This window comes from Rattus norvegicus, chromosome 18 (assembly GCF_021556685.1).
Source record: "Rattus norvegicus strain SHRSP/BbbUtx chromosome 18, alternate assembly SHRSP_T2T, whole genome shotgun sequence".
Lineage (NCBI taxonomy): Eukaryota > Metazoa > Chordata > Mammalia > Rodentia > Muridae > Rattus > Rattus norvegicus.
Window position 1 is genome coordinate 16129631 of NC_141551.1, and position 17040 is coordinate 16146670.

At 46.6% G+C, this 17040-nt stretch overlaps 1 protein-coding gene across 1 annotated transcript in view; it reads left to right on the forward strand.

Moving 5' to 3' along the window:
* Positions 1 to 10159, forward strand: part of Elp2 (elongator acetyltransferase complex subunit 2) — a 33958-nt gene extending 23799 nt beyond the window's left edge. Inside the window, 5 exon segments of the mRNA NM_001034145.1 lie at positions 2464 to 2656; positions 3958 to 4079; positions 5647 to 5780; positions 6206 to 6313; positions 9765 to 10159. Coding sequence (NP_001029317.1) covers positions 2464 to 2656; positions 3958 to 4079; positions 5647 to 5780; positions 6206 to 6313; positions 9765 to 9918 — 711 coding nt within the window. The 3' untranslated portion in view covers positions 9919 to 10159.
* Positions 10160 to 17040: the final 6881 nt, after the last annotated feature.

Genomic DNA, 17040 nt, shown 5'->3' on the forward strand with positions numbered 1-17040 from the left:
TATCAAGGACTGGTGCTGTGCATACCGTTAGAACTGAGTCTGGTCACTAGTCTCCACCTGGTGGAAGGAGAACCGACTCTTGGAGTTACCATCTGACCTCCACAAATAACTCCCTCTCCCTGTACCAACACTCACACCCGAGAAACAGATAAAGGTAAAGGGCCTTTTAAAATGATAGGGAACACCTGCAATCTCTGTACTTGGGAGGTAGAGGCAGGAGGAGCAGGACACTAAGGTCAGATTCGGCTACAGCCATAAGATTTGAGGCCAGTTAGGGCTCCCCGAGACCCTGTGTCAGAAAACTGAGAGCAGCAGCAGCAGCCGCCGCCGCCGCCGCCGCCCAATGTAGTTGTCTTTGGTTTTAAGGCATGAGCAATTTGCGCCTCATGGAAGTACTTCCTTCTCTACAATTTTCCTGGATTTATTCTTTTAAGTTTTGTGTATGTGAGTGTTTGCCTGAGTGTGTGTATATGTGCCATATTCATGCATGCCTGTGGAGGCCAGAAGAGGGCAGTGGAGCTCTTGGTTCTGGAGTTAGAATCGGTTGTCAGCCATCCTTGAATTCTGGGAACTGAGTCAGACGGAGCAGCCAGTGTTCTTGACCACTGAGCCATCTCTCCAAGCCCCTCCAATAGATTCTCTAGGTAAGACAACTGATGAAAGTATTTTAACTTAGTTTTAAACCTTATTTTAACTTAGTTTTAAGTAAAAACTAAGGTTTTAACTTAGTATTCAATTGCTATGAAGAGACTAAGGCAGCTCTTACTGGGTTGGCTTACAGTTTCAGAGGGTCATTCCATTTTCATCATGGTGGCAGCGTGGCAGCATACAGGCAGGCATGGTGCTGGAGGGGAAGTTAGAATTCTGCATCTGGATCCATAGGCAGCAGGAAGGGAAAGACTGGGAAGGGTTTGGGCCCTTGACACCTCAAAGCTCACTCCCAGTAACACACTTTCTCCAAGGAAACAAGGCCACAACTCTTAAACCTATCACTGACCAAGTATTCAAATCTATGAGCCTTTGGGGGCCATTGTCATTCAGTCCACCATACCATATGTGAATCCTTTAATGGGTGCTAACCATTTCAGTAGCTGCAGAGTCACTAGTGATGCTGGTTTTATTGTTGTGGTACAACCCATGACTAAGGCAACTAAGAAGGAAGCATTTATGTGGGTTCTAGAGGGACAAGAGTCTGTCACCAGCACAGTGGGGAATGTGTTGGCAGGCATCTATGGCTGCAGAACAACTAGGAGCTGAGCGTTCACATACCGAACCACAAGTGGAAAACAGAGAAATTGAGTCTCTTGACCTGAGCACCCTCCACCGGTGGCATGCTTCCTTCAGCAAAGCTGTACCTCCTCTGTCTCCCCAACAGTCATGAGCTAAGGACCACGTAGTCAGATGCCCAGAATATGGGGGACGTCTCGTGTAAACTACCGGATGCAGTCCTTTCATGGTGTGTGTGTGTGTGTGTGTGTGTGTGTGTGTGTGTGTGTGTGTGTCTGTGTGTGTGTCTGTGTGTCTGTGTGTCTGTGTCCGTGTCCGGGTCCATTCATGCGTTCATAAATGTCTCTGCCTTCTGTCAGTGCAACAGAGTATTCCTGAATGTGTTCATTTTCTTCTGTCTCACAGCACCGTGACCAGTTCTTAGAACCTTGGAACTAGCGGTTCCAGAACAAGGCATTCATTCCACAAATTTTAATATGTTGTGTTTTTATTCGGTTAAAAATACTTTGCAAACTTTTGATCACTTTTGGCCTTTCAACTATTTTTAAATGTATTATTTAGTGTCCATAAACAAAATGTTTTCTAAGTAGTTTCTGTTGCTGATTTTTGTTTGATTAAGTTTGAGATCACATTATGATTTGAATCCTTTGAAATGTGGTGTGGTAAAATCTCATGTTCAGTGGCAAAGAAGGTTTGGTGTGTTTCTTTTGCATAGGCGTGTGGTGGCTGTCAGTCGCGGTCGGTTAAGGATACTGTTAAGGCGTTTGTGCTCATTGCTGTCCTGAGTGGAGTTTGTGGTCTCGGACGACACTTGGGCTATTTACCTTTCCATCTCGATTCCTTCTTCCTGGGTCTTGAGAGTTTGTAATAGGTGATGTCCTCTGTGTTAGTCTGTCGTGGAGTGACTGACTCTCTGTTCAGTGACACTCACTCCTTTGTTCACCAGAGTAGAGACTTCTAAACTGGTCAGCACATAATTAACACACACATGACTTTTGTTATAAAACGCTCAGACATCCTCACTGTGCCTGGGTCCCTGAGGAGCTGTCTTTTCTAGTCCCACTCTTCTCCCACTTCCCTAGAAGTTCATCTCTGTGGATGTGTGGCTCCCCCTGGAGGTTTTGGATGATGTTGTTGGAGGTGTATAATAGACTCACAGAGACACCACACGATTGTACATGTGTTCTTTGGTTTATTTCTGCTCCCATGGTGCCCGGTCTCATCTCTGCCCTGCAGGCGGCTCAGAAGGAACACGCAGCTATCATTCTTTGGAGCACGACATCTTGGAAACAAGTGCAGAGTCTTGCTTACCACACTCTGACCGTCACACAGATGGCCTTCTCGCCTGATGACAAGTTCTTACTGGCTGTTTCCAGAGATCGAACCTGGTCTTTGTGGAAGAGACAGGATGTGACCTCAGCGGAGTTTGGTAAAGCAGCCTGTGTAGGGAAGGTTGTCAGTCAGGCAGTCACTTCTTTCTGTCCACGTTTAGCAGCTGCGAAATGAAGGGAAAGGTAACAGTGTGGGGACAGCCTGTGATGGGCTGTAAGGGCTCAGTGCTCTTGGGCAACTGGAGAGCCCTTGGCTTTATTTAAACCTTTTTCTTTTTTAAGATTTAATTATTATTTGTAGAGGGTTGGCATGGTCAGACACAGATCATTCCTTACAGTGATGTGAAAGTGACAGGCCCACAGTCAGACCACATTTCAGGTTTTGAATCTTGATCTTCTGATTAGCCATGTGGTGTGTACGTGGGTGGTGGACCCACAGCTGTCATGGTGACAGCCACTACTCCACAGCAGACTGTGTGTAAGCTGGGACGTCCAGCGGACTGGGTATTTTTTTTTTCTTTTCTTTTTTTAGGAGCTGGGGATCGAACCCAGGGCCTTGCGCTTGCTAGGCAAGCGCTCTACCACTGAGCTAAATCCCCAACCCCCTGGACTGGGTATTTTTGACTCAATACTATTTCAATTCATTATCCACTCATCAGGATAGAGCACACTGTGCGCTTGCCATCTCTAGTGACTTCCTGATTCGCAGCGCTTCATGTTACAGCCTGAAGTGCTGGAGCAGGACTTCTCAGCGGGTAAAGGCACCGAGAGTGCACACATGGAAGGAGAGAGCAAGTCCTAAGCTGTTCTCTGACAAGTACTCACGCATGCATGAGGGTGCACACACCCACTAAACAAACAAACAAATAAGCACATGTTAAAAATAAATGCAAAAAGAAAAGGTTGAAGTACTATAAATGATAAAGGTGTTAATTTCTCGTATCTTTTTGGATTATAGATTAATAAATTTATTCTCTTCTCCATAGCGGTTACATAGTCCATATGTAGGTTAGATGTTAGCTTTAAACCGTCTGCTTATATATTATGAGAAAAATATGTCTTCCATCCTCTCTTGGTAGTATTTTTTTCCCATAATATGCAACTGGCTGTTTCTGGAATACAGTTAAATCATCCCAGCCTTGTTTTAGAGCCATAAATGAGCCTTTAGTTAATGTGTCAGAGACGCTTGTTGTCAGTCACTAGAGAGTGGAGGGAACTGTCTGCACTCAGGCTTGTGGGGGTGGGGGGTTCCGGCTCTGCTGCAGACTGGGCGTGGCTAGGCGAAGTGGCCACTGAGTTATGTTGGTGCCCAGCGGACCTTGCTGCAGGTTAGAAGGGGAGCTGCCTCTCCTGCTTCGTGAGCAGTGTATATATGGTTTGTTTTTTTTTCAATTTACAGATCCGTTTTTTAGTCTTTTTGCATTCACCAACAAAATCACTTCTGTGCATAGTAGAATCATTTGGTCTTGTGACTGGAGTCCTGATAGCAAGTACTTCTTCACTGGAAGTCGAGACAAGAAGGTAATTTTTTCCCAACCAAAGATAAAATTTAGTATTTTTACAAATGTGAGATAATGTTTTTGCAGTTATATTTAAGAGCACATTATTCTGCCTTACTCGTGATGTTTACACAGTAGTTCATGACTTCCCCATTATATATGTACATTAAAAGGGTTTTCTTTTTAAGCTCTATAAATATATTCTCTGAACATGAAGAGAACTCTTGGTCAGTGTGTGTTATCAGGTGGTTCCAGTGCACAATGAAGCAGCGTTTGGTTAAGAGGGAACCCAGGAGAGCAGGCGGGGCTGGAGACTGCACATCTGGTTTTCTGGGTGATAACACTCAGGAATGAGCTTTATTTGTGCTGTGGAGCCAGGACCTCATCAGTGCTGGGTTCGGGTACAGCACCTTGCTTGGGATTTGTTTATTTTGGTTTGGGTTTTATTTTAACACAGGTCCTGGGAATCAAACAGGTTTTCGTGTTTGCGTGACAAGTCTTTAAAGACTCAGCCATCTTCTAGCTCCCATTTTTTTGGTAATAAAGGTTATGACCTTTTAATTCAGTGAAAGAAGAGGAGCAGAACAAGACTGAAGCTTGAGAAACTCAAGAAATTAGGCGCCCTCTGTGCTTGGACTCACCCTTCCCTTTGTTGCCTGAGGGCTGCCCTCCGCTCCTGTTGCTCCCTCTGCTTTCACACTCTTGTCTTTTCTGAGTGTCCTAGTCCAGGGCTGGTAGGACTAGTGTTTCTTTTCATCACCCTTCCCTTTGTGAAAACAATCTAGATAACCGGAACAGAGTTGGCTTGGGCCTGGTGCAACCAGATTAAGAACAGCAGCATTGGCCTGCCAGTGTCCTTCTCCCAGTCTGGCTGCTTGTTCCCTCCCTGGGGAGCACAGATCCCGGGCTGGGTGCTGAGGAAGCAGGTCCTGTCTGCCTAGCTCACAGGGATATGCTGGCTAAAACAGACCAAGTGCGTTTGCTGCAGTTTTAGAAATGTGTGCTTCTCAGAGCCTATTCAGAACCATGCTTTGGTCCTGCCTTTTTTTTTTTTTTTTTTTTTGGAGCTGGGGACCAAACCCAGGGCCTTGCGCTTGCTAGGCAAGCGCTCTACCACTGAGCTAAATCCCCAACCCTGGTCCTGCCTTTGTAACACTGTCCATTTTTCTTCCTTCTCTGTTTCTGTGTTCTAGTCAGATACCCTTGAGCCCTGCTGGGGCTCACAGGGAAGCCTTATGCAGGATATATTGCCAGCATTCTGTCCTCCTGATAGCCAAGTTGACTGCCTAAGAATTAGGTAGTGTAGAAGAGGAGACCCACTTCCTCTCCAACAAATATGTAGCAAGTCATGAGGGCAGCAACTGTAGGCAGGACATGCTGGGTGGGATTTCACTGCATTGGAACCATATTATGTATTAGAACATAAGACAACACTCTATGCTCTCTGGTACACTTCTGTATCTGAGATCTCAACCTGCGTCTGCCACGCTGTGGCTTCTATGACCCCAGAGTGATCATTGTCTCCTGGGACCAGAATACAGGACTAGAAACCTTGCAGAGAGTGCCTCACAGTGTGATTTGTGCTCTAGGTGGTGGTCTGGGGCGAGTGTAACTCCAGCTATAACCCCATGGAGCACCCCATTAATCCCTGCTCCTCGATCCTGGATGTGGGCAGTTGTGTGACAGCTGTCAGTGTCTGCCCTGTGCTTAACCCAGCCCAAAGGTCAGTTCTGTGGGGCCTGGTCGTTCAGTTGCATCTCACGTTCTGTTTGTTTTGGTGTGTGGACTTCAGAGTCGCTGCTGCTTTCAAGGTGCTTGTGCTTCTTATAAGAAGTTTTAAGTCTTAGAATTGTGTGATTGTGGTCAAATGGGAATAGGAACGAAGGTTCTTACTTCAGATTGTGTACTGCCTTGCTTTCTGTCACAAGCAGCCTAGGGGAGGAGGAGTCCGTGCACAGCTAGGAAACCCTAGCTTGTCGGCTTTGGCAGCTCAGTTCAGGTGGACCTCCATGCATCTTCCGCAGAGAGGAGCTGCAGACAGCAGAGCAGCTCGGGGTGGGTGTGAGGGTGGAGAAGCACTCAAGAGCAGGGAGAGATGAGAGAAATTCATGCTAAACCAACCTCTGCCATCTCCCTGCTTGAAAACAGATACATTGTGGCAGTTGGATTGGAGAGTGGGAAGATTTGTATATACTCCTGGAGCAAGACCAATCAAGAAACCAAAGACTGGACTAGCTGTATAGAAACAACTCCAAGGTATTTTCTTTCTACTTTGTTTCCATCTGATTAGATAGAAACGGGTGTTCTTTGGTGGCAAATTTTATGAACATTTTCACATAGTGGGACAGGAATTTCTGTCCCTGGTACTAAAGCCAAGTTGTACCTCCTAAAATGACATTTGCTAGTGTGTGGGACTCAGTTTTGATATTCTCAACTAGACCGCTGGGTTTTGTCACACTGCAATTACAGACATTATCCATTGCTTTCCTGTTTCCTCTTCTTTCCTTTCCAAGATGGGGCCTGGGAGCTCTTCTATGTCCTCAGTTCTGGGATCACAGGCCGCACCATCACACCTATTTTTTAACGTGGTGCTTAGACTGGAACCTAGAGCTTCATGTGTGGTGGGTAAGCCTTCCACCAGCTGAGCAGTACCCCCATCCTAGCAGAGGCCACTCTAATCTGCCTCATAGCACACGTCACTGCCTCAGAGCACACGTCACTGCCTCAGAGCACACATCACTGTTCTAATGCCTGAGCTCTCAGTAAGTCATCGATATCTTTCTGGGTCTCATTTTCTTGGGCTTTTCAGTCCTCTGGGCCTGTACTGTTTAAACATAGTTTCAAATGCTGTCCTACTTGAGTGTCCGCTGCTGGGGAGATTAGAGAGAGCAGGCCTTCCACAGCCATTAGTGCTCACTGGAACTGCTTGTTAAACTTGTGTCAGCCTTGTTGTTGCAGTTGAAGTAGCTCATGCTTGGCCTCCTACAAAAGGAAGCAGCCGGGGGCATCCCATCCTCAGCACGGACACTCCTGCCCTGCCTCTTTCCTTACTTCCTTCTGCCTTGTTGTACACAGGGTTCTGCCTTTGGCTTGGAACTCAGACTTCTACCATGGCTCCAGTGTGGAAAGCCAGTTAGCACGGCAAGATGTAGAGTTCAGGGTTTTCATTTGGTGATTATTTCCTTGTGGTTGTAATGATAGGCAGGGTTTGCAACATGAAAGTAATTCTAGACTTAATATGCTGTGTTAGTTGGGTAGCTGGTATTCTAATTACTAAATGCTAGCTTTTGTTAGTAGTGCACTCACAGAAATAAAAGCAGGACGTTCAGATTGGCTTCCCAGGGGCCATGTCCTGTAATTAACTGATGAGTTTTCCGGTGCTGGAGTTTCCACCCAGGGTCTTAGGCATGTTAGGAAAGCACTCTACCACTGAATACCATCCACAGCCCCCAAAATCTCTTATCTTCCATTTTTCTTCCTTACCTACCTCTCCCCCCCTGCTCTTTGTGTGTGTGTGTGTGTGTGTGTGAGTGTGTTTGAACATGTCCCCATCTCCTTGTACAGAAGTCTGAACAGGACCTCTGGGAACAGCAGGAGTCCTGTTCTATTCCTCTCTGCCATATTCAGTTGAGATAGGGGTCTCTCACTGAATCTAGAGCTGGGCTTGTGGCTAGCAAACCCTGCAGTCTTCCTGTCTCCAGTCTACACAGCCCTGGGCTTATGGGTGTATGCAGCTAGTCTGGCTTTTCCATGGCTCTTGGGGATGTCAACTCAGGTGATCCTGTTTGCATACTGATCCATTTCTCCATGTCCCTCCCTGTCTTTTAAATGTGATGTGTCAACATGCTAGGTTTAAAGAAATACAACAACTCCCTCAAAAGCAAAAACCCATCACTTTATGTAAATAAGTTCTGACCTTCAGAACAACCCCCATGGGAGAAATGCACGATTTTAATTGATCACCACTTCCAAAAGTTTGTTTAATAGGATGAGAACCGTGTCCAGTAGGTGTTGTCAGTGAGTAGTAGAGGGGCTGGGGCCTTTCTTGGTGTTGAGGTTGTTATCACTGCTTTTGGAGCTCCTCTTTCAAAGCAGTGTCCCAAACCTTGATAACATGACATGAGAAAAATTAATAATGGTCTTTTCAGTGTTGCTCATTTATATTTTGCCTTTTTAAAACTCAGCACCCGGGGTTGGGGATTTAGCTCAGTGGTAGAGCACTTGTCTAGCAAGCGCAAGGCCCTGGGTTCGGTCCCCAGCTCTGAAAAAAAACAAAAAACCAAAAAACTCAGCACCCATCTTTATAGACCTCACTAGTTATAGCAGATTTACTCGTGTCCAAGTGACTCATGGCTGCTTTAATAGTCAGGTACTCAGTCATGGTCTGCATAACACGGAAGGAAGCGTCTTTTCTAGAAAGTTCTCAGAAGGCATGGCACACAGCAGCGTAGTTTCTGTAAGTTACGCCGTCTTAGGTGTCCTCGGGATTGGACGTGACTCCCTGCTCTGAAGCAGATCAGCCTATTGACCTGCTCCTGTATGGGGGCACCTGAAGTCCGAGGGAGCCTTAGGAGGCTCTTGGTCCCTGAAATTGTCCGAGGTGAACAGTTGCTAGGTGGGTGGTTGCCTGTCCGTCTCCCATGCTCTTTTGAGTAACCCCAATAAACTCTGGCTCACTGCGCCTGACTGGGCTGAGTCCTGTCTGGGAGCTCTGTCCTTGTGTCTTCTGCACTGCAAGGACCTATCCGCACTCGGGCTGTTTCTTCAAGCCCCGTTCTTCAGACTTGCACCTCATTCATGCCTGCTGACCCCCTGGCGTCTCCAAAGGTGAGATCTGTGTCCTGTGCTCTTTCACTGTTTCTGCCTCCTCCATAGGAGTCTTGCTCTTGACTTTATCCATTTTGAGCGTGTGTTTACAAGTTCGACACAGAAAGTATCGTACTTTTTCCAAGTCGGCCTTTTGGGAGACGCTAGGGAACAAGGATCTCTAGTACAGTTTATGACCCTGCCTGACTCCCTGCAGTTCGATCACCTGAGATCATGACTCTCACTGTGTTCATCAAGGGGTGCAGAACATCTTTCTTTACCCGGTGGTAAAAAATGTTAAAGTTCATTCACCTCTTAGCAATGTAAGCAGAAGAAAATAACCTGAAATATATTTTAAAATTAAAATAGATTCAATAATCTTGAAATTATTGAATTAAATCTTGAGATTAAAATGTTATCTTGAAAGACTAGCTTTTAGGAAACTTTACATTTACGTATGTAAGGCTGTGCCTATGAGCATGTGCATGTAGTAATATGAACAGAGGTCAGAGGTCAGCTTGCAGAAGTTGGGTTGTCACAGGCATTGAACTAAGGTGGATGGCCTAGTGGAAATACCTTTACATACTTAGCTGTCTTGCTGGCCTCTGAAAGGATCACCTTAATAATCACTTCAGTCATTCTACTGATGAGTAAAACATTAGACAGAAATGTACCATTTTTGTTCCTTGTGCATTGTCATTGGCCATAAGGTATTAGTCTGTTTTGAAAGTAAATAGAGTAAGATATTTTCAATACAGGATACAATTCCTGGAGTATTAGCCTTCCACCCATGTTATAACCACTGCGTGGGCACCCTGGTTACATCACTGTGTAGGCAAACAGTGGCGTGTTCTATAATCATGACTTGTGTTGACCCTTATGATCTCTGTCTTGGTTGCAGCCAAAGTCACACGCTGGGTATCAGAAGGTTATGCTGGAAGAGCTGCAGCGGCAGCACTGAGCAGAGTGAAGAGGGGACCGAGTGGTTGGATTTTGCAAGCTGTGGCGAGGACCATACTGTGAAGATTTATAGGGTTAACAGATGTGCACTGTGAAAACTTGACCTCACCCTGCCTGTCTTGATTGTCTTAAACGTTTGTTATGTAAATAGATCGCCCTTTCCTTACCTTAGTGATTGAATGAGTTTCCCTGTCTACTATCTGATATAGGTCACGGGCTCTTTCCCTTGTTTTATCGCATGTATGTAACCTCCCAGAACCTTACCCATGCTGTCAGAGACGCTTGGGTCTACCTCTGTGTGTTTCAGATTAAGAACACTTTTAATTTGTGCCCAAATGTGTCTGATTTTTGCATTATATTGAGTCTTTAGCTCTGTCCGTGTCTGCTTTGTGTTGTGACTAATTGTAGAGAATGGGCACCTGGTAAAGAACCAGATTGAAGAGCATGGCCCTGGACTCTGCTTGTTCTGGTGAGGGCCTTGTGGGTGGGATGTCAGTAGTGGGGACACCTGTGGAATAGGGTGAGTACCCGATGCAACAGCAAGTCGCAGAGATTGACGGAGGTTCCAGACTTACTTAAACCCTCTCGGAGAGCACCCTCCCTGTTAAAGGCCTGAGGAGCAGTCATTAGACTCTGCCTCTTAAAGGTTCCCCTAACTGTCAACATCACCATGCTAGGCAGTAGCCTTCAGCGTGTGCACTTTTAGAGTCTAAACTCAGAGTCCAAAGCACTTGGGATGCTCTTGTTATTGCCTCCTTCTGAGACTGAAGATAGAGATAACAGAGAAGCCCGAAGGGTTTGACTTTTATTTTACACTCCCTGTAAATAAGCACACCACACACAGTATGCTGTCTTGGCCTCTCTTCCTACTAGCTGCCAAGTACTCCAGAACTTGGCAAGCAGTTGCAGGCTTGAGCTGTAACCATTCCATTCCTTTACTTAAAGGCACTGAGATTCTCCTTTTGAAGGGCTTCGGGTATCATTTTCGGATATAAAGTAATAAGTTAGGGGTTGGACAATAAGAGCCATCTGAGTTTAGGTGACAGCTGATGTCATGAGAGTGAAGGATGTGCGTCATCAGGGTGTCCTCAGGAGGAAAGGAAGGGCTGGAGACATTATGATGAGGAAGGCTGGTAACGGTGGGACTTTGGGAGAGATGTGGGAGCCTGCTGCAGGCCCGGCAGTCCACGGCGTCCTGAACAGAGGTCGTCTGGCGAATGGAATGAGCAGAAGGAAGAACATCCCGGACTATCCTTCCCCTTACCTTCCCTACACGCCCAGCTCCCAGCACGGATCAGTGTCCAGCACCAGCGAATGAAATGGATGGTTTTGTCTTGACATCTGTCCCAGGCAGAGGAGAGGTGATTGTCCCTCCAAGTACACACGTACCTTGGACACCAGGAGTCCTGCATGTCCCTGCCGTCTGTCTTGGGTCTCATCATAAGAAAATGGCTCTGTTACTCATTCCGAAGGGAGAGCAGGAAGATAGGACTTTGCACCCGAGGACTGAGTCTCCTTGGCAGTGTTGGGAAGTCCTGGCTGGGCTGCTGTCAGCAGCTCTCAGTTGGGCGGGTGTCGGTATCCCCTGTCCAGCTGGTTGTACACTGATACATCACTGGCCATGTGTGGTTCCGTGTTCCGGCTCACGGCTGGGGTGTGTGAACTCTGCTGGACAAACAAAATGGGCACTAGGCTATGAACAGCCTAGGATGGGGCCCTAGCTCAGATGAGAAACAAGGCAGGCTGAGGCTGAGGAGACCGGTTACCAAGCTCCAGGGCTTGTCATTGGGAACAAGAGGGCAGGGGAACTCCAGCTTAGTTAGTTCGGGTGAATGTCAGGAGACTCACAGGAGAAGTACAGAAAATGGGAGGAGTTGGGGTGGGTTGTTAAGGGAAGGAGGTCAGCTGCATATTGGATGTACTGTAGCCAGGAAAGGGTGGCTTGGAGTTCCTTCTGAGACTGATTTTCCCGTTAAAGAAAATATCAACATGGGTAAAGACTGATTTGGAGGCAGGGATGAGCTCGCGGGAGACGTGGAGGTCAGCCATGGGGTATTTGGCATAGCCATTAAGGTAAACTTCAGCCATGACTCCTAATGTTCAGCCCATGGATCGCTGATGGAAAGCTGAAAATGAGTTTTAAGGTTGATGAGCACAGTGCCGCCTCAGCTGGTGGATTCCATTCTGCAGCTCCACTCTCTGCAACCTGCATGTGTGGAGACCTCCTGCACACATTCGCCTGTGTTTCCTTAAGGAAAGCAGAGGGAAGGGCAGGGGGAGTGGAGATGGAATGTGGGTGTCGGGGCGTCTCAATCCTGGTATGACATCCTTTAAGTGGACAATCCTGGGTTCCTATGACTTTGCTTACTTTGTTGTGTCTGTTGTAAGTCTCCCTAGTGAAGAATCTCCAGGGGTAGGTGTTGGGAAGGCTAGAGAGAGACTGGGCCATAGCAGAGTTAATATGAAGAACGACAGAGCCAAGAGAATAGAGGAGGGGAGGTTATGGGGGCACATGGCCTGGCAGCAGTCACCAGGTCACGGATGTCCTTCCAGGAGATCTTGTTCCCATGGGTGTGGTGCTTCCTCTTCCTCTGTCCCTGATCTGCCAGTGAGAGAACCATCTTCTTGGTTGGGTAGGGGTGGTGTCAGACCTGGCAGGAACCCAGATAGGCTTAGGCTGTTCTTGTGGGAAACCACAAGCAAAACTCTTCCCAGTTGTAAGGAGAGGGTCGGGTCCCTTCCAAATTCCATTCAAAGGATCACGCCATTGTACTAGGACGGGGGCGGGGTAGTCAAAGCCTTCAAGAGTTGTGCATTAGGGGGTAGGTGGTTGCCTTTTGTTCTAGGAGTTGGGCTATTAGGGTTCGATGTGTTCTTTCTATTATTCCTTGGCCCTGAGGGTTGTGGGGAATCCCTGTATGGTGGGCAATTTCCCAATGTGTGCAGAAGGTTTTGATTGAGAGCTAGTGAAGGCCATTATCAGTGTTTATCTGTGGAGGAATGCCCATGACGGCAAAGGTGGGGGGCGTGTGGTGAATTAACCTTTAGAGTGTTCACCTGTTTGGGCTGTGGCCCATGTAAAATGTGAGTACGTGTCTATAGTGACAGAAACATTTCTGCCTACCAAATTGGGGGATATGGGTGACATGGATTTGCCATAAAGCATTGGATTTGAGACCTCAGGGGTTGGTGCCCATCGTTTGTAAGGCTGGGGTGGTAATGAGGGATGCACAAGAGGAGCGCGTTTTTATTATCCTTTGAAGTTGAACAAGAGGGATGTGGGGGAGGTGGGCATGAAGCTCCTTTATATTTGTGTGTATGTGTGCATGAGTGGAATTGGTCTGCCTGCTCAGTGGAGGCCATGAATGTCCCTGTTAAGGCAGTTTGGTCATCAAGAACAGGCCTCAGATATCAGGCCTGGCAAGGGACTGTGAGATGGGACATGCTGGATGTAGACGGGGGAGGCCCTTTCCTGCTGGAGGGTGGAATCCTGTGTGATAGCGGGGAGAGTGGGTTGACATCTAGTTTGACAGCTAGGGGAGCAGACTGACAGCATAGACACTGTCTGAAAGGAGGTTAAGGGGGCCCTTCTTTTAGATAGGTAGCATATAACTCTTTATATTGGGGGAGTGATGGGGCAGCTCTCTGAATCAGAGAATAGGGGTTCACCCTCAGGGGAGTAGTGTATTACTGCTGCAGCTCCCCTCTTCCCCTCATTGGTGAATATTGAGGGGACTTCAACTATGGGCTTTTTTGAAAATAGTTTAGGGGGGGCAGCCATCACAACAGAGGGAGGGCAGAGGTCCATTTTTCGTCAGGATACAGTTGTTAATTTGTCTTGGGAATCCTATAAGCAAAGCAGGATTTTTGATTAGCCATTGAGCCTTAGGAAAGGGAAAAGGGGGTGACAAGAATGTCAGGTTCTTATCCTAGGGTTTATAGGTCTCTGTCCATGGGGCGTCATGGTCACGTGATCCAGGACAGGAACTGGGTTGGGAGGAGATGAAATGACTGTTGGTCTCACATGTGAGAATACCAGAGTTTCTGAATCTGTTTAACATTCCCAGTTTTTGTCTGGCGGCATGTTTCCACTTGCCCCATAACCGTGGTCTCAGACCTTTGCATTTGTATGAAGCTGGGAGCCTTCAACTGTACGTGACAAACTCCAAGGAACACAAGTCCCTGTGTTGATGGCTCCTGTCATACTGTAGCCTTGGCCCTCAGCTCTCTTAACCTCCCGCACCACACATCCATACTCGCCGGGCGTCAGTCCTAGGGATGCTAAGCCCAGAAACGGAATCTGCTTCAAATCTCCAGGTGACAGTGAAACAGCCGCTAGCTTCAGAAGCCCCGTGACACAACTGGACATTGACTTGAGCACACAATCACAATACCATCAATACCATGTTTTGATGTCTTCCTGGTGTCTTTAAACTCTTTCAAGTGTCTCTGTGGACCAGCCCTGTCTACACAACAATGAGAGTTCAGTATTTGAGTTTTCAAGGCTACTTTGAAAAGCCTGTGGAATGGGTAGTGAGGCTCTAAGAGTGGGCGTGGTGATTCACACCTGTAATCCCAGCGCTTGGGAAGCCTTTATTCCTGTATTCAATAACTGTGACCTCAGAGATCACATGGCAAAAGGCCTCATGTGGATACACAGAGAGCGGTTGGAGCAGGAAGTTGGTCTGTTGCTGGTGGTATCCTGATCCGAGAAAGGAGATTCTCAGAATAAGGATCACAAGTAGTTATGGGGACACCAAAATCAGTGTTTGAATAACAAGGGTGATCTTCACACAGTGCACAATAACATTATGCCTACATCTTGGTGTTGGTTGCTTTGTTTGTTTTTTCCAGTGTATATTTCTGGCTTCAGGTGATCGTAGGAATGTGGATTTTTGTCTGGGTCTTCAATTCTATTGATCAATGTGTCTATTTTTATGCCAATATCATGCTGTTTTTATAACTATAGCTCTATAGTACAACTAGAAATCAGGGATGGTGATATCCCCAACAGTTCTTTTATTACTCAGTTGTGCATTGCTTTTAATATGGTAGCCATTTCTACTATATTAATCCTACTGACTCATGAGCATGGGAGATCTTTCCACCCCCTGATATCTTCTTCAATTTCTTTAATGTCTTAAAGTTTTTATTATGCAAATCTTTCACTTGCTTGGTTAAAGGTATCCCAAGATTTTTTTCTTTTGAGGTTATTATGAAAGGTATTATTTCTCTGATTTCTTCCTCAGTCCGTTTGTCATTTGTGTATAGGAGGGCTACTGCTTTTGTGTGTTGATTTTGTATCCTGATGCTTTGCTGAATGTTTATCAGCTGCAGAAGCTTCCTGGTGGCGTTTTTTTAGGGACTCTTGTGCATAAAATCATGTTGTCTGCAAACAAAGATACTTGGACTTTTCCCTTTGTTCTTTGCGGTCTCTCACTCTTCTTCCAGGACTAGGCCTAGGTTAGCAGACAGAAGCAGCAAGCCTCCGAGACGACAATTATTTCAGGCGAATAAAAGTTACCTTTACAGTTCTTAGCCATTAGCCATCTCCAGCACTTCGTGTGCCTTAAAAAAATAGATTTCGATTCTGTGTATGAGGATAGGTGCAAGTGACTGCAGGCGTGTCAGAGGTGTCAGATCTCCCCAGGAACCGAAGTTACAGGTGGCTGTGAGCTGCCATGGGTACTGGGGATGGAATTCAGGTCCTCTGTAAGATCAGTCAGTATGCGCTTCTAACCTTAGAGCAATCTCTCCAGCTCTGTACGTGCCGTCTCTTGGTTTTCCCCCCACCTCCGCCTCTGAACTGCTGAGATTTCAGATGTGAACCCCCATCCAAGCTCCTTATGTGTGTGTCTGGGGCCCACATTACCCAATCTTTTAGCTTTTCAAAATGACTTTGAAAACTCAAATACTTAAACCTTAGTCATTGGTGTATGGACTACTACTATCTAGGGAAGTGAAAACATTTCATTATACTTTATTAATTTTGTGTGCCCGTGTGAGCATGTTAGTGGAGTTTAGAGGGCAGTCTTCTGTAGTCAGTTCTCTCCTTCCACCGCCTGGATTCTAAGGCTCAGACTTGGTAATCAGGGTTGGTTCCAAGTGCCTTTCCAGATGAGCCATCTTGCTAGCCTTAAATTTAGGGGCATTTTACGGAGGTAGGAAATTTAGCTTTAAATACATAAAATACAACTGATGGATGTTGGGATTCAGACCGGGGACAAAATATCCTGAGTTGCATATTTTAGATACTAAAGAGGACCTGGCCTCCAGATTCTCCCAGCATCCCTCAGTCCCTATCTGTTACAGGGAATGGGCTGGCATACCCTGCCCGCAGGGGCTGGGCTTCCCCTCCCCCTTTCTTTCTTTCTTTTCTTTTTTTTTCTTTTTTTTTTTTTTTTTGGTTCTTTTTTTTTTTTCCGGAGCTGGGGATTGAACCCAGGGCCTTGCGCTTCCTAGGCAAGCGCTCTACCACTGAGCTAAATCCCCAACCCCTCAGAAACTCTTTCTTATATCACCCAGATGTTTTGGTCCCCCTCCCTCCCTCCTTCCCTCCCTCCCTCCCTCCCTCCCTCCCTCCCTCCCTCCCTCCCTCCCTCTCCTTTTTCTCTCTCCCTGCATGTGTATGCTCTTTCTTTCTCTTCCCTCTCCCCTTGGTCTCACTCCCTGGAACCAATGAACCCGCCCAGGAGCAGCTTCCCAACAAACCTTCCTTTATAGACTCTAACTTGACTTGAATTGGTTCATTACCCTGGCAGAGTTAACTTAGCAGTGGGCAGAGTAGATGGAGTAAACATTGTACCAGAATGTTGAAGAGCCCACGAAGCCATGCGTACATAGCATCCGCCACCATTGCCAAGAGAGGGAGCGTTGTGTTAGGTGGTTGGACGAACAGGTTTACATTACAGGAGTAGTAACCAGCCTTTAAAAGGACAGGCTCTCCCACTGCAATATGGGTAAAACCTGAGGAATCATGCAAAGTGAAACAAACCAGCCACAAAGACAGATACTATGTGACACTTATTACAGCTCCAGAAAAAGTGTACATAGAGACAGAGTGCTGTGAGCAGACCCTGAGGGAGGAGAGCTGTTTGCTGGGCACAGTGTCACAGGTGAGAAGGTTCCAGAGATTATTGTACAGTGAGTATACAGAAGTATACTACAGTTGGTGCGTGTAATGACCGGTATTATATTTAACCATAGTTTTAGAGAAT